At 40.0% G+C, this 23,405-nt stretch overlaps 1 protein-coding gene across 1 annotated transcript in view; it reads right to left on the reverse strand.

Moving 5' to 3' along the window:
• PRIMA1 (proline rich membrane anchor 1) overlaps positions 1-23,405 on the reverse strand; it is a 71,498-nt gene that overhangs the window by 18,489 nt on the left and 29,604 nt on the right. Inside the window, 1 exon segment of the mRNA XM_032233472.1 lies at positions 4,170-4,296. Coding sequence (XP_032089363.1) covers positions 4,170-4,296 — 127 coding nt within the window.

Raw genomic sequence — 23,405 nt, forward strand, 5'->3', positions numbered from 1 at the left:
ATATGAGTTTTCTGGAAAACAGGAGACTGTGAATTATAGTTCGGTCTTAGGCATGGAAGCCTATGGGTGACCTTGGACCATCATTCTCTCTCAGCTGAACTCACCTCACTTGTTGCTGTGGGGGGAAAATAGAAGGAAGGAGTATGTGTGTTCATCATCTTGAGTTATTTATAAAAATAAGAAAGACGGGATTAGATAAATAAATACATGAGCCAATTTTAGATCCTTTTGCTTACAATATATTCAGTAACATAAAGGCAAAGTAGAAGAGGAAAATCAAAAGAGTATTCTAAATTTCTCAGATAAGAGAAAACTGATTCTGGCTAGGTTAAAAATAATCTGAAGCAGAATATATTAATCAAACCCTAAATTTTAAAATAAAATGAAAGTATGGCTCTAATGTGGTTCTAAGATACTTAAGCTGAATCTTATGATGTGTTGTATAAAAAAACCTACTTCACAAAATGAGGGACAAACTTAATTATACATATAAATTTTTAAAACTCCCCAAAGTGTTTTTTCAAGAGACAATTGGATTTTCTTGTTTTTCTTTGAAGACGTTTTGCTTCTCATCCAAGAAGCTTCTTCAGCTCTGACTGGATGATGGATTTCCTCTTTCCAGTTAAAAGCACTTTTGGGACAATCATGACCTGGATGACTGAGATTCTCCATAGACATTTTTAAAACTCATTCATTCTGCTTTCAGATTGCAACAACAAGCAGAATTAACAGACATGCAGGCTTAAACCCCCTCCCATGGCCTACAAAACAATCAAAGACCCAATTTTTAGCAATTAGCTTATAACATTCTATCTTCTTCTCAAACAATCAAGTGGCACCTAAATAAACTATAGCTATCTCTTTATCAAGCTAATAACATAAAAACAACTAAAATTTAGTGGCAGAAAAAGAACAGCATTCTCCAAATAAATTGTCCCCTAAAACAGCTATCAATATCACTGAAGCCACTAATACACAAATGAAAGACAGAATTTTTACCTTATCAGTCAAATAATCTATTACCCGCAAGGCATCTGCAATATCAAATATCTACCCATGGGACTTTTCCATCTAAGAACAGGTAAAGTAGGCAAGATAATAAGAATATACAATATACAATTGCATCAAACAATGAAGGTCATGTCTCTAAAAATTCCTGCACTGATTATGCTACCTAGCACGGTAATAAAACGTCTACATACCCAAAATGAGTTGTAAGAATTTCAATAATACAGCATGCCAATCCTGAGCTACAGATATTCTCTTCCTCATAATGTTAATTAAAATCTGAACTGGACAACTGGCCATGGTTTATGCATTCTACTGCCCTCCAGTACCTCAAGATTTATTTTAGGCTTATATGCCACTCTAGTCTTAAACTGATTCTGAGTTGAATACAATATTAAGAACATAAATCATTGAAAACAACTCAACAAATACAGAGTCATTAGAGAACAGTCAAATTACATACAACATTCCCTTGAAGGACTGACAAATTCACCACCTCAGTCCCTATAGGTTTGTTGAACAAAAAAGGTTTTAATTTCTTCATAAACACCCAAGTAAGTCAATATTCTGTGCTGAATAAGAACCAAACAACTGAAGGCAAACTATAATATTAAATTTGACCATAAAATGATTGAACTGCAGTGGTATCTCTCCCTTCCTCAAATAATTTTATGTCTCTAACTCAAAGTGCACAGGAAACTTTCTGAATCTTGATTAAATCCAATCTCTGGCTTTATCTCAGACAAAGGGCTGCAGGAAATGGACAGGACTGCATCTGAAGTAGACTGAATACCGAAAACAGACTGAACATTTAGTACTATGGTATTCTGGCAGAACAAGATGTGATCTATCCAAGGGTGAAATGAAGAAAAGGTAAGAATGTGGAATAGTACAGATATCTGAGTGACCTGAAAGAGGTTAGTAATTGCTTAATGCAAGGGTTGGCAACCTTAAACACTCAAAAGAGCCAAAAAGGTCATAAGCCCCGCATTCAATTCTGACTGGAAGTCCAGTTTCCCCACCATAGAGTCTCCTCCTAGCGCGGTGTCCTTTTTCCTCTATCTGCCTTAACCAAAAGCCCTATCAATTGTGAAGCTGACCAGAAAACTCACCCTTTGCCACAGAGTCTCCTCCTGGTGTGCCCTGCTTCCCATCCATCCCTAACTGGAAGCTCCTCTCAAAATTGTGGTGCCAACTGGCGATAGGGAGCCACAGCAGAGGAATGAAAGAGCCACAGTTTGTTGACCCCTGGCTTAATGGTACTAGCAACATTTCCCATTTTCCCACTAAAAACAAGCTGCTAAAGCATAGAAAGCTTCATGTGAGCAAGAATTCTATAAAGAAAATTGAATTCAGTTCTGGAGGCTCCCAAATTCAAAATATGTTCAGAGAAATTCTGTGCTTTAATTTTATGGCTGTGTCTTTTGAAGTAGGATCAACATAGAGGATATTTTGATTCCAATAGAACAAACTATGAAGTTTAATATGTGTTTATAATTGATGTATATCCTGTCACAGCAGGATGAGGTGAAAAAATCTTGAATTGGGAAAGCAGACAGTACAATTTCAGATTATAAGACAGTAGTGCCAAACTATATATTCATTTGCTTGTTAAAATAGCTAAAATCAGAAGTTTCTCTGCATTTGGTAAGTAGAAGAAAGTTTAATTTAAAGGAATATGAATGAATTGAATTCCACATCTACAAGATGAAGCATTATAATCCACTCTATCAACTCCAATTTTTACTATTTAATACTTTATTTGATTCTGTTGCATTGAAAGTTCAAACTGGAGGAAACGTTACTTCCCTGAAAATCACAAATAGTTAATAGAGCCTAGTGAAGCAACTGCCAATAGCCTGAGGAAACTGCTTAACGGAGCATTTATTGGAAGAATTTAGTGGAACAGTGAAATGCTCTTTTCACTCAGGGCAAACATAAAACAAAAAACAATCACAACCTAACTTCTCTCAGCAGGCTTTAAATGATAGACATATCTACATTTTGCTTTCTTTGGAAACTCCCAGACTTGCTAATTTTGTGTGCAAGCAGGGAAAACAATAAATGCACACAAAGTTCTAATGTATGATTTTCCAGCTAGAGGGCACAGGTAGAACTTTGTAATTCGGTGATGGGCTTTTCCTCTATACCTGATTCTTATACAACTCCAGTGATGCTGGGGCTCTGGTAACATAACAATCTTCCAGTATTCTGTAACAAAGTCCAGACTGCATTGGAGCAGCCAATGCTGTGGCTCTCCTCCATGCTTCCACCTGTATTAACCACTTAGAGCCGTATGGTGAACTTATGGCAAATTTACCCAAAGTGGCACGCAAAGCCATGTCACCTGGCATGCATGCTGTCGCCCATTCCTCTTCTGGATTTCTGGCACACATGCATACACGACAATCAGCTGGTCTTTGTGTCTGCGGCAGTGCCAGAAACCGGAAGAGCTGGTCTTCCATTTTCTGGCATGAATATGCGCGCTGGCCAACTGATCAGCATGTGTGCATGCACGGCAGGAACCGGAAGACTTGCTCGCTGGCAAGCATGCACATGCCGGAAACCGGAAGTACATTTTCCAGTATGCACATACCCCCTGGGCAGTTCCTTTTCCTGTTTACAGCCCAGACGAGTGCATGCATGCTTCACACACATGGGTGAAGCGTGCATGCATGTGCAAAGTGTACACAGGCATGCGAAGTGCTCCCTTTTCAGCACTTGGTGCCACGTGCACACTCCCTTTTCGGCACTCAAGTGCCGAAAAGGTTCTTCATCACTGACTTAGAGGCACTTGTACATGCCTCCCAAATAACTTGCAGCTTCTTCCCTCGCGACTAGGTGTTCTCATTCTATCCTCCTGTATATTCAACTCCTCCTGAAATCAATAGCCCTGTTCTTGTTTTGGGTTATTCTGATCTTTCAATTATTGAAAACAAGACAGCATCTAGGATTTATGAGCTAGAAAAGAAAGGGAAGGGAAAGGAAAGAAGGGAAAACGTCTGTGTGCGTGTGCAATGAGTAAATTCAGAAATTGTAACTATGGTATCCCTTTTAGAGAACTGCACAATCTGCAACACTGCAGCATCTCCATGCTGATATATTCAGGAAACAGCTCATCTTGTAGCATCAAGCTTCAATATGCTAATACACAGTCTTACCTTTTTATGGCTTTGTAGCAAATGATGAAAACTAGAAAGAGGAATACCGGTATGGCACAGCATGCGGCAATGATTATAGCTGGACTTGGCCAGGGCACTGCAGCAGGGCAAATAGGAATGGTGGGAGCTGTAAAAGATAAACACACTTAGTTGAGTCCTACCGAACACAAAGTTTATGATCTGAGGAGCTCTTTTTAACCCAGAATGAGGAAGAAATTACCAAGAAAGTCAGTTTATACTATAGAACATTCTCAGCTACCTCAGGTAATAAACTCTATGGTGCTTTTTCACTACATATTATACTGTATTTCAGCAGTAGCCAACTGCTATAAAGCTACCTTAATTCTCACTGGTCCATGCAACTCAATGTTAATAACATTTAGTCTGAGTGTTGTATGAGTCCAGCCACTGTGGTTTATGAATTTGGTTTTTTGGGGGGGCGTTAACATGCTCTGTATATCTAGCGAATTGTGGCTCACTATGTTAACTAAATCAGGCATAACATGATATACAAACTATAGACAATAGCTCTGCTGGGTCAGCAAGAGCATGTCCAAGACCTATCTGGAGATGCCAATGCTTTCTGCAAATGAAACAGATGTTGTGGCACTAAGCTAAAGGTTTGTCTCTAACTTGTTAAACACTTGAAGATTGTTGAAGAATTTAAAATGTCTTAACATGAATGGAAGTCCCATTCTTAGCAGCTGCCAATCAACCAATCTTTGTTTTACCTAGTAAAAGCATGCTGCTATATCAACATATTAAACCCAATGAAGAAAAACACATCAAACATAAATGTCAAATCCTGCAACCACTGTTACAATAACTTCATGTGAACACTTCTTTGCAGGAGTTTTGGGGTTAATCCTTCCCACTCCACAAGCTCCTTTTAATTCTTATAAGGATTCTTTTCTTTTTGTCACTTTTAAAGCACCTGGAAATTAGAATTTTAAAACAAAGAAGGGGTTCAGCCCTAAAATGTGTATTGTACTGATATTAACTAAAAGATTGATTATTTCTATTTCATTCTATCATGAAGCTCAAAGTGACATAAACATAGCTACTGAATTTAGTCATTATCAATTTATGATAATTATATAATTAGGCAGCTAGTTGCCTAAAGTATATTACAGTTCTTTATAACTAATATGAGATTTTAATCCAAACCTTTCCAAATCAAACCCAATTCATGAACTAATATATTCAAAATTAACCTGAGTTCAGTGGAAAATATTTTTCAAGAAGTGTGTACAGGAGGTATTCATATAATATTTGCTTTCCAAGAAGGGTTTTAATTTATTGTGAAATATTAAAGGGAAACAACATACATTGTTAATTACTTATCAGGAATAGTATCTTCGGGATATTACTTTAATCGACTTACAATCACAATTGAGCCCAAAATTTCTGTTGCCAAGAGAGACAGTTGTGAAATGAATTTTGCCCCATTTTATGACTTTTCTTGCTATAGTTGTTAAGTGAATCATGGCAGTTGTTAAGTTAGTAACAAGGTTGTTAGGTGAATCTGGCTTCCCCATTGACTTTGCTTGTCAGAAGGTTGCAAAAGATGATCCCAGGACTCTGCAACCGTCATAAATGAGTCAGTTGCCAAGCTGAATTTTGATCATGAATTTTGATCATGGGAATGCTGCAATGGTCATAAGTATGAAAAACAGTCATAGGTAACTTATTTCAGTACCTTTGTAACTTTGAACAGTCACTAAATGAACTGTTGTAAGTCCAAAACTACCTCTACTGCTAAATATGATATTTTACTTTTTTGTAGCATACATAAAAAGTAGTTTTCTCCTAATCAAGTTAGTCCATTTTATTTGTCCAATAAATTTTCCATTTATTTTTACTACTTGATCAGAACAAATACAGCTATATGTGGTCTATTAAGAGGACAGTGAAAGACCATGGCATCTTCTACATATTACTGGAAGTTGCCAAGGTTCAAAAAAGATGACTGGCCAAACACCAAATCATCTGTCATAGCACCAAGTTATCTATGACCATGATGGTGAATCTATGGCACGGTGTCTGAAGTGGCACATGGAGCCAAGTCGCCTGGGACATGTGGTGTCACCCATTCCTCTTCTGGGTTTCTGGTGCGCATGCATGCACAACGATCAGCTGGCCCTCATGTGTGCAGTAGTGTTGGAAACTGGAAAAGCTGGTCTTCCGTTTTCCGACATGAACATGCACACCGGCCAGCTAATCGTTGCACGTGCATGCGCATCAGTAACTGGAAAACTAGCTGGACAGTCTACATGCACGCATCAGAAATGGAAAGTTAATTTTCCGGCACATGCATGCCACCTGGGCAGCTCTCTTTCGGGTTGCGGCCCCCACGAGCACGCATGCGCTCCCTTTTCGGCACTCAGTGCTTAAAAGGTTCGCCATCATTGGTCTATGATTATATTTTATTTGTAACATTATGCATACACCACACGAAATATACTTTAAAATCACACAAGTCATATATTTGGACAACTTTTAAGCAATATTTATTTGAGGGAATTATAATTGGCATATTATTATTATAAATTCCGTCTAAATATGCTCTATAGGCCAAATAAAAAGACAAAGCCCATCTGAACATATGCCATCTAAGAAATGAATTCAGCATTAAAGAAATGATGATCTTTAACATTTGTATTAGCGGAGATCATTTTAAATATATGTGTCTTATATAGTATTCATGAATGCACTTCAGTGACTCCTTGGCATATCCAGAATGTCATCACATCAGCTTCGCTTCATTGTTCCTGACCCTTGGAAATACAGCTGGCAACACCTGAGCAGTCATGAAAGACATGGAGAACTGGATCAAATTTTATAGCAAGAGGAAAAACTGATAACGGCATTCTGGTTTTCGACATACGGCTCACAATGAACAATTCTTCGCAGGACACCAGATTGAAACAATTATTTGTGAAAACACAGATCATTGTTAGGCATTCAAAGAAGCTGGCTTCTCTGCTAGCCGGGGGGGGGGGGGGGGGGACTACCCAGGAAATAATAGGTCTCAGACCAAACAGGTTTGTGGAGGGAAAGACAAACTGTGCAGACAATTTTGTGCATTCCACCAAAGAGTAAAAAGTAAATCATCCCTCAAGCTGAGCTTTATTCCTGGAGAGATGTGGTTGTTGCTTCCTCAGCAAAAACAGAACAGCTATGCCAGTTGCTTTCTTCCCTGATATTCCTAAAAATTCCTAAAGACCACAATGTAGTCCTTGGCTTGGGATTCTTAATGAAATTCTATCCCAAAGCTAAACAGGCTAGATTATTTTACCTTCTCTGTTGTGACAATACTTTATACTCAATTTAAATGTAACGGGAAAAGATGTGGTATTATTTTGTGCTCTCTGCGAGAAATCTCTTTCCCAAGGATTGCAATCTTTGTTTTAAAGGAATTATAGAAACACATTGGGCAGAACCATCCCACATTCAATAAGCTCTTTAATAAAATTCACATTCATAATGCTTAAACCTGTCATTTAGCATAGAAGGAGAACAGGGAATTTGGTTGCATTTTACATACTAAAAAAAATTACATTTGCAGGGGGTTTTTTTGTTTTTTTTCTGTAGAATTTCCATGGAACTTGAATAATGCAAATTCCTAGCAACTACCCAGAATAATTGGAGTCAGGCAACATGTAATAATTAGCAATGGCATAACACAATTGCCAGAATTATTCACTGGAATAGATGTAAAAATTATCAAGTGCCAGTAATGAAAAATTGCTGGAAACATAGACTTGAAAAAGCAACCGAAAATGAGCAGTTAAAATATTGTGGGATTTCTAAATGCTAACTGATAAGGCCTTAGTCATAACACATCAGCTTTAATTGTGGTTGAAAAGAAGAAAGGGTAGATAATTGATGTGGCAATCCCAGGAGTTAGCAGAAGAGAAGACAAAGAATTGGAGATCACAAAATATCAAGCTCTGAAAATCAAAATTGAAAGATAATGGCATAAATCAGCTGTGTGGTGGTCCCAATGGTTATCAGCACACTGGGTGTCATACCCTTCCCCCAAAAATTGGAATAGCACTTAGAAAATATGTGCATTGACAAAATTTCCATTCGTCAATTATAAAAGGCCATACTGCTAGATCTGCACATATACTATATCCGTACATTACGACATCCAAGGTTCCTAGGATGACTGGATCCCCTTTGCTGAATCACCATGATCTCACAGGATGGGTAGGCAATATAGTTTAAATTACAGACTGAGGTTTAGCTTTGGTATCTCAGAGTTTTATACTGATTACCTATACATACCTACAAATCTATGCTTGAAACTTAAGAATTTATAACTTACTGTATATAACTATTATTAAGTAACCACTGCTGAAAAGCTTGAAGGAGCACACTATTGAGTTAGTTTTCAAAAAATAAATGTACAGTTTTAAAGGCCAGTGTTACTTATTTGCTTCTTTTGGTTTACTTCCTAATGAAAACAGTGAACATGGATTTCAATTAAGGCAAGTGTCAGAGTTATTTATTTATATGAAGTTCTTACAAATAATCAAATAATTTAAATTGTGAATGTACAGGCTGCAGACAGGTGTTTAAAATGAAATTCCCAGTATCATTCATTATATTTATTTTTAGATTTGCCATGGGGGACTTTCACTGACAAAAATGGAATCAAGGGATGGCAAAAGTATACTTTTAATATACTTTTAAAAGTGCCAGGCTAACAATTTTAAGAGAAAGAGCCTTACAGTTCAGAAAAGAGACTTTACCTGGATAGTAGGTCGAAGGAAGGAAGGAAGGAAGGAAGGAAGGAAGGAAGGAAGGAAGGAATCAGACAGACAATATAATACAATCGTATCCCCAAACAATTGACTAAATTTCTCAACATTGGTGCAATGACTAGTGATTTATCTATTAAATGACACGCCAAAGCTTTCAGACAGTTTACAAATAATTTATAACCTCTCTTTTGATGTTATCTGAGTGATGTCACAGAATACTTATAACTATTCTACTTTTTCAAAGAAGTATCAGCTCATAGAACATTTTAAAATACAGTCTTATGAAACTCAAAGATTTCTAACAGCTATCAAAGATATTCCAGCTGTATAGCTAGATATTACTTATCTTAAAGCCTTACTGTAATTTCTTTATGGAATACAAAGAAAACTTGTGCAATACACCAAAATATTTGCAACCTCTGCCACTCTTCTGAGACTGATCTGCTAAATGTGAACCATGAACCAGACTGGGAGATCATTAAAAGACAAGTAACAGAAGTTCTGAAACCAAATTGAATAGTCCCAAACAGAGAGGATTAGGCATGCTGTTTCCTGAAAAATGTATTTTATTTATGAGTTGATTTTTCTTATGATTTATAAGGCTACCTAATCATAAATGACTCAAGCAGCAAAAATAGATTTACAAAGATCCAAATGCTAAATAATATTAACAAAATAACAATAAAATTTCAGCACTCCAAGGATTTTATCCTTCCTGCTGTGGTGATGAGGGATCTACCATTCTTCTTCCCTTCTTCAAACAAACCAGTTCTATAAGCAATCTTCCAAAACAAAAAGTATTGACTGGACAGAAATAATGGGACATTGTGGTTTTAAACTCATTAAACGGGGAAAATATGTACAACCCAAAACTCCATAAGAAAAAAGACCTTCATTCACTCTGATTTATATTTTTGGGGTAAATGTTTAGCTTTACCACTTTGATGATTAAGGGTTCCTATCATAAGTGAAGCAGTGGCTAAATGGCTAAGAGGCTGAGCTTGTCTATCAGAAGCTCAGCAGTTCAGTCAAATCCCTAGTGCCACGTAACAGAGTGAGCTCCCGTTACTTGTCCCAGCTTCTGCCAACCTAACAATTTGAAACCATGTAAAAATGCAAGTATAAAAAAATAGGAGCCACCTTTGGTGGGAAGGCAACAGTATTCCGTGCGTCTTCGGCATTTAGTCATGCTGGCCACATGACCATGGAGACGTCTTTGGACAGCGCTGGCTCTTTGGCTTTGAAACGGGGATGAGCACTACCCCCTAGAGTCAGGAACAACTAACACATATGTACGAGGGGAACTTTACCTTTACTTATCATAAGTCTATTTGCTGAATTTGAATATGACATAATTGTTCATATTTTTAAAAATGCTTGACAAAATTAAACAACTCTGCAAGAACAGTCTGTACGGCAGGGGACAATAAGGACAATGGCTTGGATCTTGCTTCTAAAGGGTTAGGCTTATGCCAATTAAGATCCATTTATTGTATAGCTGGACTGAGACAGTGCTTTATTCCTGCTGCCAGGAGAGTCTAAAGATTACTTTGGATGGAAATCAACAGCATCTGACTCATCAATACCTTTCTCCAAGAATTTGAACAAAGCAAACAGGGTAACCATTTCTTAAATTGAAACATTTTAAACCAAAATGAAATAAGCATCACAAAAAACAACAACTCAAAGCAAACTAATTGAGGAATTCAATGTAACTATTTAAACAGAGATGGAAAGAACAGAGAAAAATTTTTCATTCCACTCAACAAACATTTGCAGAATCCCCCTTTTATTTCATCTATCTATCCCATCCATCCACACAGACCCAAAACTCCATGCATATGCGCCTTCCTTTCAGATAATCTGCACATATATCACAAGGTACCCAAACTAAACATTAAGCTTTGTGTTGGAGTATCTGCCTATGCATTAGGAATTCACCACACACAGATGTTGGAAAGGGAGGCAGCAATGAATTCATGTTGAAAACGACCAAAGTTTGTGCAATCCAGGGCATTTTTTTAAAAAAAATGAGGAAATAATAAGGGAGAGAACACATTGGTAGGCTATGTTGTAATATTCTATGGGATCAGTGAGTCAGAGTATAATAGACTGCAATAAACATGTTAGCCTTCTCCTAAGGTTTAATAATTCATATATAGTGACATAGATCTTTATTATAAAACAAACACAATCAGAATAAAGTCTAGAAAATGTATAAAACTAAATGTGTTATATTTGGAAAATATTGTCAGAAAGTAAATTTATATTGGGTTCCTCAATTCTGAGAATATTTTTACAGAGAAATCAATTATCAATTAAATTAAATATTTTTTGACTTTGGATCTAAGTATACTAAATATTTCTGGAAGCAATTATCAACTATCAATTAGAAAGGCATGGAACGGAATGTCTAATAAAAATCTGACCCTTTTTCCCATGCCAAATTGACTATGAGGAAATCCTTTAAAAATTGGGAGAAAGCAGAGATATTGATTTTAGACCAACTACTAGGTGAAGATGAATTTTTAACATTTTACATGTTAAGAGATAAATATTATTATCAGATATAACACAGTGGCAATATTTACTATTACATTTATTAATATTATTTGGACCAGCAGTTTTTTCAGCTTTAGTTAATAACAGAGCAGCTTGTTAAATCCTTCAAAATTAAAAAAAAAACTACTATTAGTTTTTATAGATATTTGTTATGAATAAATCAATTTGACATTCATATGTTAAGAAATAAGTGGAATAAAAAATTAGAGGTTCCTATATTGCTTAGATAATCGGAGGATGCATTAACCTCTATAGCAAAAGTATCAATGGATCTCAAATTATGATTTATAGAACAAAAATTAGTATTTAGTATTTATTAGATTTCTATAATATTTGTACGATAAAGGACTGTCAAAAGCAGCATTTTGTTGGAGACGCAATAAGGAAAATACTTATTTTAAATATATTTTGGGAGAGAAGAGACAAAGAAGAGGAAGTCAGCTTATTTTCCAAAGCCCCAGAGGGCAGGACAATAAACAATAGATGGAAATTAATCGAAGAGAGAAGCAACCTGGAATTAAGGAGAAACTTCCCAACAGTGAGAAAAATTAACAGTGGAACAGCTTGCCTTCAGAAGTTGTGGGAGCTTCATCATTGGGAGTTTTTAAGAAGAGACAGGACAGCTACTTGTTTGAAATGGTATACAGCCGTGATAGGAAACCTATGGCACTCTGCTGGCATGTGCACTGTCACCCCAGGTTAGATCTCCGTGGCGTTTCTTTCGAGAACTTCTGTTTCTCTGGAAACAATGAAACAGAAGCTCACGAAATAAAAGATCTTACCTCTTGCTGCACTGCCGGTGTTGGGATGGCCCACCTCCTGCCAGCCAGCTGGTCTTTGGATCTCTGCTGCGCATGCGTGCATGTCTGTGCATGTGCACACCCATGTCTGCACATGTTCACATGCACTCACTTTTCAGTTTGGGCATGCATGCACAGTTTGGGCACTTGGTGTCTAAAAGGTTTGCCATCACTGGTATAGAGTCTCCTGCTTGAGCAAAGGTTGGACTACAAGACCTCCAAGGTCTCTTCCAGCTCTATTCTGATTTGAATAGAAAGCAGTGGTTTATATAAATAGGATTGTGTGACAAAAAGTAAAATTTTCAGAAGATAATATTCTTCTGAATTATGTATCAAGTACAATACATGGAACTTGACAATCGGACAATGTAAATTAAGATTCTTTGTGCCATTACTATGACTTAAAAGAGTAATATTGTAGTGCTGGAAAGAAAAATGTATGACTCCATTTAATGGGTCGAAGATCTGATCACATTTGCCACCTATAAATCATTTATTTATTCAGTTTCTATACCTACCCACCTCAGTCAATGACTCTGGGTGGCTTACAATTCAAAAACATATAGTACAATAAAAACAATTTAATTGCATCTGAAAGCATACCAGTAACCCATGCAGCTCATGCAGTAGTGATATTACATGTGCCATGTATCTGGCACCATTTACTACCCGCAAGCTGCATTCTGTTCCCGTTGAAGTTTCCAAATGCTTTTCAGGGGGAGCTCTGAGTACAGCATGGTGCAGTACTCTAAACAAGAGGTTATAAGGCCATGAGTTACTGTGAGCAGGGTCTCCTGGTTTAGGAATGGGTACAACTGGCACACCACCCGAAGGTGTATAAAGGCTCTCTGAGACATGGCTGCTATCTGCTCTTCAAGCAGGACCTGCAAGTCTAGGAAGACCCCTAGATTGCACATATGTTTGTCTGAGAACCAGAAACAAAGATGGAAAAAACTTGTCTCTGGAGGGTCCAAATATCAATAGCCATTCTGTCTTGCTAGGGTTGAGTCAGAGCCTGTTTCAGACAATCCAATTCCCAATAGCCTCCAGACACAGAGGTAGGACACCCACGACATGTATTACTTAAATATGAGCCAGCAGTGTGTTGCAGCAGCCAAAACAGCTAATACAATGGAATGATCTCCCTGTTGAGATCCGGACCCTTACTATCCTTCTGGCCTTCCACAAAGCAATTAAGACCTGGCTGTTCCGGCAGGCCTGGGGCTGTTGAATTATCCAGCCCCATCCGATGTTATGTCTGTTGCTGAATTTTTAATTGTTGTTTTTATTTTTGTATCCCCCTCCCTTCTTATTGTTAGCCGCCCTGAGTCTTCCGGGAGTAGGGAGGCATACAAGTTAAATAAACTGAACTGAATTGAACAATACTTGGTTGCGTAATCAGAGGAATAGCATCCAGATCACGTGAAGTATTAGTACCATTTTATAAAACCTTAGTAAGGTATAGGTATAGGTATAGGTACTTTATTTGTATGTCGCCCTTTTCCCTGGGGGGACTCAGGGCGGCTCACAGTTCAGAGGGAAGGGATGACAAACCAGATTAAACACATAAGACAATACATCGTTAAAAGCACAGCATTCATACAATTCGGGTGGGGTTGAGGTCTTTAGCCCCAGGCCTGTTGGGACAGCCAGAGTTTGAGGGCTATGCGGAAGGTCTGGAGGGTGGTGAGGGTACGAATCTCCACGGGGAGTTCGTTCCATAGGGTCGGAGCTGCCACAGAGAAAGCTCTCCTCCGCGTGGTTGCCAGTCGACACTGACCGGCTGATGGAACTCGGAGGAGGCCTAATCTACGGGATCTAATTGGTCGAGTGGAGGTGATTGGCAGTAGGCGGTCTCTCAAGTACCCAGATCCAATACCATGAAGGGCTTTGTAGGTGACAAGTAGCACCTTGAAGCGCACCCGGAGATCGACAGGTAGCCAGTGCAGCTCGCGGAGGATAGATGTTGTGTGGGTGAAACGAGGTGCACCCACGATCACTCGCGCGGCCGCATTCTGGACTAGCTGGAGTCGCTGAATACTCTTCAAGGGCAGCCCCATGTAGAGCACATTGCAGTACTCCAGCCTAGAGGTCACAAGGGCACGAGTGACTGTTGTGAGAGCCTCCCGGTTCAGGTAGGGGTGCAACTGGTGCACCAGGCGAACCTGGGCAAATGCCCCCCTGGTCACAGCTGACAAATGGTGTTTAAAAGTCAGCTGTGGGACCAGGAGGACTCCCAAGTTGCGGACCCTGTCTGAGGGGCATAGTATTTGACCCCCCAGCCTGAGAGATGGAACACTTGGCAAATTAGTGGGAGGGAAGCACAGCAGCCACTCGGTCTTATCTGGATTGAGCACAAGCTTGTTAACCCTCATCCAGTCTCTAACAGCCTCAAGGCCCTGGCTCATCACGTCCACCGCTTCATTGAGTTGGCACGGGGCGGACAGATACAACTGTGTATCGTCCGCATACTGGTGGTATTTTATCCCGTGCCGCCGAATGATCTCGCCCAGCGGTTTCATGTAGATATTAAAAAGTAGGGGGGACAGGACCGAACCCTGCGGCACCTCATATGTTAGGGGCCTAGGGGTCGATCTCTGCCCTCCGACTAACACTGACTGCGATCTGTCCGAGAGGTAAGAGGAGAACCACCGTAAAACAGTGCCGCCCACCCCCACCTCCTGCAGTCGGAGGATACCATGGTCGATGGTATCGAAAGCCGCTGAGAGGTCAAGGAGTACCAGGATGGAGGCGTGGCCTCCATCCCTGGCTCTCCAGAGATCATCGGTCAATGCGACCAAAGCGGTTTCTGTGCTGTAGCCAGGCCTGAAGCCAGACTGGAATGGATCAAGATAACTAGCTTCCTCCAAGGACCGCTGGAGCTGAAAGGTCACATCTGGATTATAGAATCCAGGTTTAGTCACCACATTATAAAAAAAATATTGCAAATATTGGGGAGGGGGGAAGTGCAGAGAAGAGCAACTAAGATGATTAAGGATTTGGAGACTAAAACATATGAAGTATGGTTGCAGAAATTGGATGTGGCTACTCTAGAAAAAAGAAGTATTAGGGGTGACATGATAGCAGTGTTTCAGTATTTGGGGTACAGCCACAAAGAAGAGGGGGTCTACTTCTTTTCCATAGCAACAGAAGGGAAGACAAGAAAGAATGGATGGAAACTAATGAAGAGGAGAAGCAACCTGGAGTTAAGGAGAAACGTCCTAACTGTGAGAAGGACAATTAACCAGTGGAACAGCTTGTCTTCAGAGGTTGTGGGTGCTTCATCACTGGAGCTTTTTAAGAAAAGACTGGACAGCCACTTCTGAAATGGTATAGGGTCTCCTGCTTGAGCATAGGTTGGAGTAGAAGACCTCCAAGATACTGTACCTTCCAACTCTATTCTGGCCTGGTGTAGAGATATAAAGCTGGGTGTCATCTATATACTGATGATATCTTACCCACAAACCAACAAATCACCTCACTCAGTGGCTTCATGTAAATATTAATAGAAGAGGAGAGAGAACTGAAGCCCTGAGGCATCCTACACAGTAGGGGCCGGGGGCTGGAGCTCTCTCCCTCTATCAGCACCAACTGGAACCGGCCTGGAGAAAGGAGGAAAATCAACACAATACACACAATTCCCAAAGCCGCCCCAAAAAGGCACCATGATCAATAGTATCAAATACCGCTGAGAGGTCAAGAAGAGCCAGGATGGATGCCACTCCTGCCAGAGGTCATCCATTAATGTGATCAGTGCTGTATCAGTCCCAAACCCAGGTCTGAACCCCAACTGAAAGCAGGCTAGATAATCTGCTTTATCCAAATTTCTCTGAAGGGGCAGGCTGTGCAACCATTCTTTCCACCACTAGAAAGAAAAAATTGGAGATTGAACAAAAGCTTGTATGGACAAGTATAATGAAAAATGGGACTTATTTATACAGAATACAGTATGTTAAAAAGATAATATCACAAATTTATTAGAAATATGTACATACTTGAATAATATTTGCATTAGATAAGTGTATATAAAATTGCAATTGTTTCTTTTCTTTACAGAAATTTGGTGGGATAAAACCCACAAATGGAATATACAGCTAGAGGGATTTAAGAAGAGGTGGAGTTGCACTGTATATAAGAAATAACTACATTTCTACAGAAATAGAGCAGAACAATGATCTGGGGATGTGGACAAGGCTATGCGAGCTGTGAGTGCCTCCACCTGCATACTGGACCCGTGTCCCTCCTGGCTGGTTGCCAACAGCAGTGAGGTGACACGAGGCTGGATCCAGGCGGTTGTTACCGCCTCTCTTCGGGAGGGGTACTTCCCCACCGCGCTTAAGACAGCGGTGGTAAGACCCCTCCTGAAGAAACCGTCCTTGGATCCAGCTGTTCTTAATAACTATCGTCCAGTCTCCAATCTCCCCTTTGTAGGGAAGGTTGTTGAGAAGGTGGTGGCTCTCCAGCTTCAGCGTACCTTGGAGGAAGCTAACTATCTTGACCCCTTCCAGTCTGGCTTCAGACCCGGTTACAGCACAGAAACTGCTTTGGTCGCATTGACCGATGATCTCTGGAGAGCTAGGGATGGAGGCCATGCTTCCATCCTAGTTCTCCTGGACCTCTCAGCGGCTTTCGATACCATCGACCATGGTATCCTTCTGCGACGACTGCGGGAGATAGGGGTGGGCGGCACTGTTTTGCAGTGGTTCTCCTCCTATCTCTCGGACAGGTTGCAGTTGGTGTTGGTGGGGGGGCAGAGATCGTCCCTGAGGCCCCTAACTTATGGGGTGCCGCAGGGGTCGGTCCTATCCCCCCTACTATTTAACATTTACATGAAACCGCTGGGCGAGATCATCCGAAGGCACGGGATAAAATATCACCAATATGCGGACGATACACAGTTGTATCTGTCCGCCCCGTGCCAACTCAATGAAGCGGTGGACGTGATGAACCGGGGACTGGAAGCCGTTAAAGACTGGATGAGAGCAAACAAGCTGATACTCAACCCAGACAAGACCGAGTGGCTGTTGTGTTTTCCTCCCAAAAATTTGACCAACATACCATCACTCAGGCTGGGGGGACAAAACTTACACCCCTCAGAAAGGGCCCGCAACTTGGGAGTCCTTCTGGACCCACAGCTGACTTTTGACCACCATCTCTCAGCTGTGACCAGGGGGGCATTTGCCCAGGTTCGCCTGGTGCGCCAGTTGCGGCCCTACCTGAATCGGGAGGCCCTCACAACAGTCACTCGAGCCCTTGTGATCTCCAGGCTGGAATACTGTAATGTGCTCTACATGGGGCTGCCCTTGAAGAGCATCCGGAGACTTCAGCTAGTCCAGAATGCGGCCGCGCGAGTGATCATGGGCGCACCACGGTTCGCCCACATAACACCGATCCTCCGCGAGCTGCACTGGCTACCTGTCGATCTCCGGGTGCACTTCAAGGTCCTACTCACCACCTATAAAGCGCTCCATGGTAGTGGATCTGGCTATTTGAGAGACCGCCTTCTGCCAATTATCTCCCTGCGTCCCATCAGATCGCATAGAGTTGGCCTCCTCCGTATTCCATCCGCCAGTCAGTGCCGACTGGCGACTACTCGGAGGAGAGCCTTCTCTGTTGCGGCTCCGACACTATGGAACAATCTCCCCGTGGAGATTCGTACCCTCACCACCGTCCAGGCCTTCCGCACAGCCCTCAAGAACTGGCTAGCCCGTCAGGCCTGGGGATAAGTCTATTTTCGCCCCTCCCGAATGTTGAGTGAATGTTGAGTTTTATTGTTTAATTTACTTTTGTTCACACTTTTTTTTGTACTGTCCTACACTCCCTTTCCTTTGTGATTGTAAGCCGCCCTGAGTCCCCTCAGGGAAAAGGGCGGCCTATAAATGTCCAATAAATACAAATACAAATACAAATGAAAACAATCTTGAATGCATTTGGGTCAATATAAAGGGGGGGGGGGTTAACAGTGCCATAGGGGTATACTATAGGCCAGTGTTTGTCAACCTTGGCAACTTGAAGATGTCTGGATTTCAACTCCCAGAATTCCCCAGCCAGCGGATGCTGGCTGGGGAATTCTGGAAGTTGAAGTCCGGACATCTTCAAGTTGCCAAGGTTGACAAACACTGCTATAGGCCACCCAAACAAATAGAGGAAAGAGATGAACTTTTTGCTAGTCAGTTCACTAAGGTATGTAGGAAGCACATCACAATAGCAACAGAGGACTTTTTAGCTATCCCAACATCTGGAGACAAATTCTGCACCAAATGGAGGATCAAACAGGTTCTTGACAACCTAGCAGACAACTTTCATCTCCCAAAAAGTAGAGAAGAGAACTAGGGAGTCAGCCATATTAGATTTCTTTATGGATGGGAAACTAATCAAGGAGAGAAGAAACGTAAAGAGAAATATCTGGGCAGTTAGAACAATTAATGAGTGGAACATTGTCTCCAGAAGTTATGAATGTTCCAACACTGGATGTTTTAAAGAAAAAAATGGACTACCATTTGTCTGAAATGATATAGGGCAGTGATGACTAACCTTTTGCTATTGCGTGCCAAAAGTGGGGGGAGTGCGGGGATCATGTGCGTGCGTGCCCACACCCATAATTCTATGCACCCGCCCCTACGCATGTGTGCGCAAACACCCTCCCATGCTCCCCTCGCTTTTGGCACGCGATGGCACAGAGGGCCTGTTTGTTGCCCTCCCCAGACTCCAGACCCTTTCTACGAGCCTGGGGAGGGCAAAAATGGCAGCCCTGGAGGCTGAAAACAGCCTGTTTCCTGACTTCTGGTGGGCCCAGAAAGCCCAAAAATCAGCTGGCAAGCTGAGCTTGCATGTCCACCAATATGGCTCCGTGTGCCACCTGTGGCATGTGTGCCATAGGTTTGCCATGACAAATATAGGGCTTTCTGCCTGAGCAGGGGGTTGGATTAGAAGACTCCAAAGTCCCTTCTAACTCTGCTATTCTTCCTCTTATTTCTTTTATTTATTTTTTGTTAAAGCATTTTTATGTCTTTTTTCCCCTTCTCTGACAATGTATCTATCACCATCCTATTATTTTTGTGTGCTATTTTGTTTTTTATGTTTAATTAAGAAGCAATAAAAATAAACTAAATGTACTAATGATCAAGAGTTCAGGAAGCTTGCTAGATAAGGAACAATAGAATTGATGTGAGAAAAATGTAACTAAAGATCAGGAAAGTGAACAGGAAAGGTATGAAATAGGAGAACTACCGGGAAAGGGGAAAACAGAGGGAAATGATGATTAACACTATGTCTGGGAGCATTTAGTTGGTGGAAAAGAGAAAAAAAATAGTGCCTACATGGGAAGCCAAGTGACATCAGACTCTATAAGCAAATGTCCATGAAACAAATAGTTGAGTAATAAATGCTGGAATATTGATTGAAGAAAGACTTTCTGCAAAGTTAAGACTGGCATGACACGAAGAAACATTTCAGCGTATAAAAATTTTATCACCGTCACATTATCATAATTATCAATTTCTGCAAATATCTGACCTTTTTCTTTTCTTTTCAAAGGTCTTTTGGGGGCCTGGAACTGGACTCCAAGAAGAGAGTTGGCAAAAGGAAGAATATTTTTCAAAAATCCCAAGGAAGCAAGGCAAGTTGCAATATGGTTGCGCCTGGATCAAAAACTACACCAGCTGCAAAAACTATTCCCCATGTTTCATTCTTTTTATATCTACTGCATTTTAAAATCTTGCTTTGTTTTATTATGAGCTGCTCAAATCAGTTTGAAGATGAGTAGTGCCTGAATCAAAGAAACTAAATAGCATTGAACTGAATTGAGTTGCACTGAATTAGGTCAACCCTTCATCCATCAAAGTTACTACTCTTGGGCCTTTATAAAATGGGCCTTTTGGGATGGTTGACAAGTTAAGCTTTCTTTTAGATCATCTGCACAAATTTCAGGGTAAACACACCAAACAGTACGTTTTGTACTGGAACAGTTGCCAAATGCCTTTTCTTTAAACATTGGCACTTCTTCAAGTACAAATAACTAACAATTTAAGTCCATGATATTGGCTGAAACTGAAGACTTTGAATTCTAAATACTAAAGACAAAAATGAATTCCTTCTGAAAAAACATAAACAGAAGTTTAAAGTAGTTAACAGAAGCAAAAGTAGTTCAATTATAGTTTATAAATGAAGAATCCTAGCCAATGATTTAATTCCTTCTGGACTTCATTAATTAACCAAAAGAACATAACTGGCCTTTGCAGAATTCATTGTGCTATTCAGAATTATTATACAGAAAAGGCATCCCACAAATAAGTCACTGCTTTGACTCCATTTATACATTAGTAATTTCGTTTAACTATGTTTGCCTATATATTAAGTTCTATAGATGTTTTTGCATATACTATTCTTAACATAAAAATACTTTAAAAAAAGGTATTCTTATATTTAAAATAACCACTGGTGGCTCCTTGAAGCTGAAGTTGAAACCACAAGCTGCTTTTGAATTTCCCAATGTCCAAAGGAGAAGTGTGCAGATAATATGCAAATTGTAAGCAAAGGTCAAAAGCCAGGAGTTTTCTATAGTTTTCTTAAATGTATTAAAGAGACAAAAAAAATCCTAAAAGAAAAGAGAGAAAGTATATAAAAGTAAAAGGAATTAAAAATATCAAAGAACTTGACATTTTCCCAAAAGGGAAAGCACAGTAGTTTCATCTCTCTTCTTATACTGAAAATTACAAGACAGTTTCTAACATTACTACTTGGAAAAAACACACTGTGTTAAAAATAAATGGTAGAGCTGGCAGGATGCCCAGACTCTCTGCCTTGAAAATAACCAAAATATAAACAAAAAAGAGTACAGAAAAAAAAAATCCAGATGTAGAGACTTTTAGATGGAAGCTTTTACTCCAGAACCACAGGCAAACTCAAACTTCTCCCACAGCAGATTCCATGGAATGAAACATAATCACCAACAGATTTTAAAGATAGGATAAAAGCTCAGAGTTGGTTTAACATCCCTCTATCTGTTATTTCCTCCTTCATTTTGTTTTTATATTTTTTTCAATGTCTCTATAATTAATATTGTTAGGGGTTTGCATGTATTTATTTATTATTTTAGCTTTGTTGTACATTGCCCAGAGTCACTTTGGTTGAAAGGTACAGCTATATAAATGAGATAAATAAAATAAACACTGTCATATCTGTGAATCTGATATTTATTATTAACATAAAATGTGACTGGAAAATGCATGATGTATTCATCTGCTTTGGGGGGGCTTACAAAAACGGAACTAAATCATCAGCAAATGCTCTCAATTTATAAACTTCCTTTTTTATATTTATTTATATTTATATAAAATATAAATATTTTTTCATCTTGCCTAATATCCCTATTCCAAACTACCAACACCAATATAAATGGCAGGGGAGATAAGAGGCATCCTTGTCTCATATCCTTTTGAATTTCCCATGGTTTAGTTAAATCTCCATTAATAATAATCTTTGCTCGCTTTGACCCTTAATAAATTTCTCTCCAAGTCCTTATCTTCCAAATCTTTAAACACAAAAACCAAATTTAAGTTGTCAAATGCCTTCTCTGCATCCAAAAATATTAAAGCTGCCTGCTTCTCATTATATTGTAAGCATTCAATAATGTTCAGAACAGTCCTTACATTGTCTCTTGCCTGTCTTTTGATAAAAAAGTGGATTAATCTTCATGAATGTATGTCTGTGAAACCTTTTTCAATCTTTCTACCAAAATTGCAGCAAAAAATTTATAATCATTATTTAATAATGACATTAATCTATGGTTTTTATTGTTATATCCCTTCTTTGGTAATAATGCAATATTAGCTTCTTACCAGTTTTGAAGCACCTTTGCTTCATATTCCATTCATTATATCCTTTAGTGCAGTGATGGCTAACCTAGCACAGAGGGGTCATGTGTGGGCATGCCCACACCCATAATGCTATAGCACGATCCCCGCATGCGCATGCACATGTGGCCCCAGCCCTATCCCCAACTTTTCGCACACCATGGACCCGTTTTTCGCCCTCCCCAGGCTCTAGAGGCTTTCTAGGAACCTGGGGAGGGAAAAAAGCAGTGCCTCCCCCCGCCCCATCCCGGAGGCTTCCCTGAAGCCTCCGGAGCGCAAAAAATGGCCCAATGCACAAATCGAAAGTCCATTCCCAAACCATTCTGGTTTGTGGGTTGGGTTGTTTTTCGCCCTCCGAGGCTTCAGGAAAGCCTCCGGAGGGCGAAAAATGGCCAAAAAAGAAGGCCGAGGTCAGCTGGCCAGCGCACACATATGGTTGACAGGGCAACACCTTGCATGCCCTAACAAATGGCTCCATGTGCCACTTGTGGCACATGTGCCAAAGGTTTGCCATTGGCTAAAGAAGTTGATGATCAAAGAATTTATAATATTGCCTTTGTAAGGCCACCTGGACCTTTACCTGGTTTCATTTTTTTTAAAGTTTCTGATATTTCAAAAGTGGTTACTAGATCATTCATAAGTTGTCTCTAAGCTTGTGAAAGTTTAGGTAAGTGTTGTCTTTGCAAATATTCATCTATTTTATGCATATCAAGCTCCTGTTTCTTGTACAGATTAAACATTGTGAAAGAATTTTTTAAATAAGATCATTATCTTTATTACATTTATTACTTCATGAATTTTCTCAATCATTCTCTTTCCTTTCTTAATTTATATGCCAGCCGTCTTCCTGGTTTATTTACACATTCGAAATATCTATGTTTCACTTAATTTAATTTAACTGTTAAGACAGACAATTGTTGATATAACAATTTAATCTGATGTACATTTTTAGAGTCCAAAGGTAAGGTGATCAGACGTCCCACTTTTGGCGGGATAGGCACGCTTTGTCACAATTTTTTCCGCGTCCCGCGACGTTTTTAAAAAGTCCCGGTACCGTTTGAGTGGACGAAAGGGCATCAGCAGTGCAGCCAGGTGCGAGGGCGAGGGAAGAGCAGGGTGGGGCCTGAGGGAAGCCGGAGGGAGGGGGCTCAGAGGGAGGGGGGAGCCAATATGGTGGTGGCTGAGGAGGAGGAGGTCTCACGGCCACCACTGCCACCGACACCGCCAGGGAACTGCAGGATGATAGGG

Source organism: Thamnophis elegans, chromosome 1, assembly GCF_009769535.1.
Source record: "Thamnophis elegans isolate rThaEle1 chromosome 1, rThaEle1.pri, whole genome shotgun sequence".
NCBI lineage: Eukaryota > Metazoa > Chordata > Lepidosauria > Squamata > Colubridae > Thamnophis > Thamnophis elegans.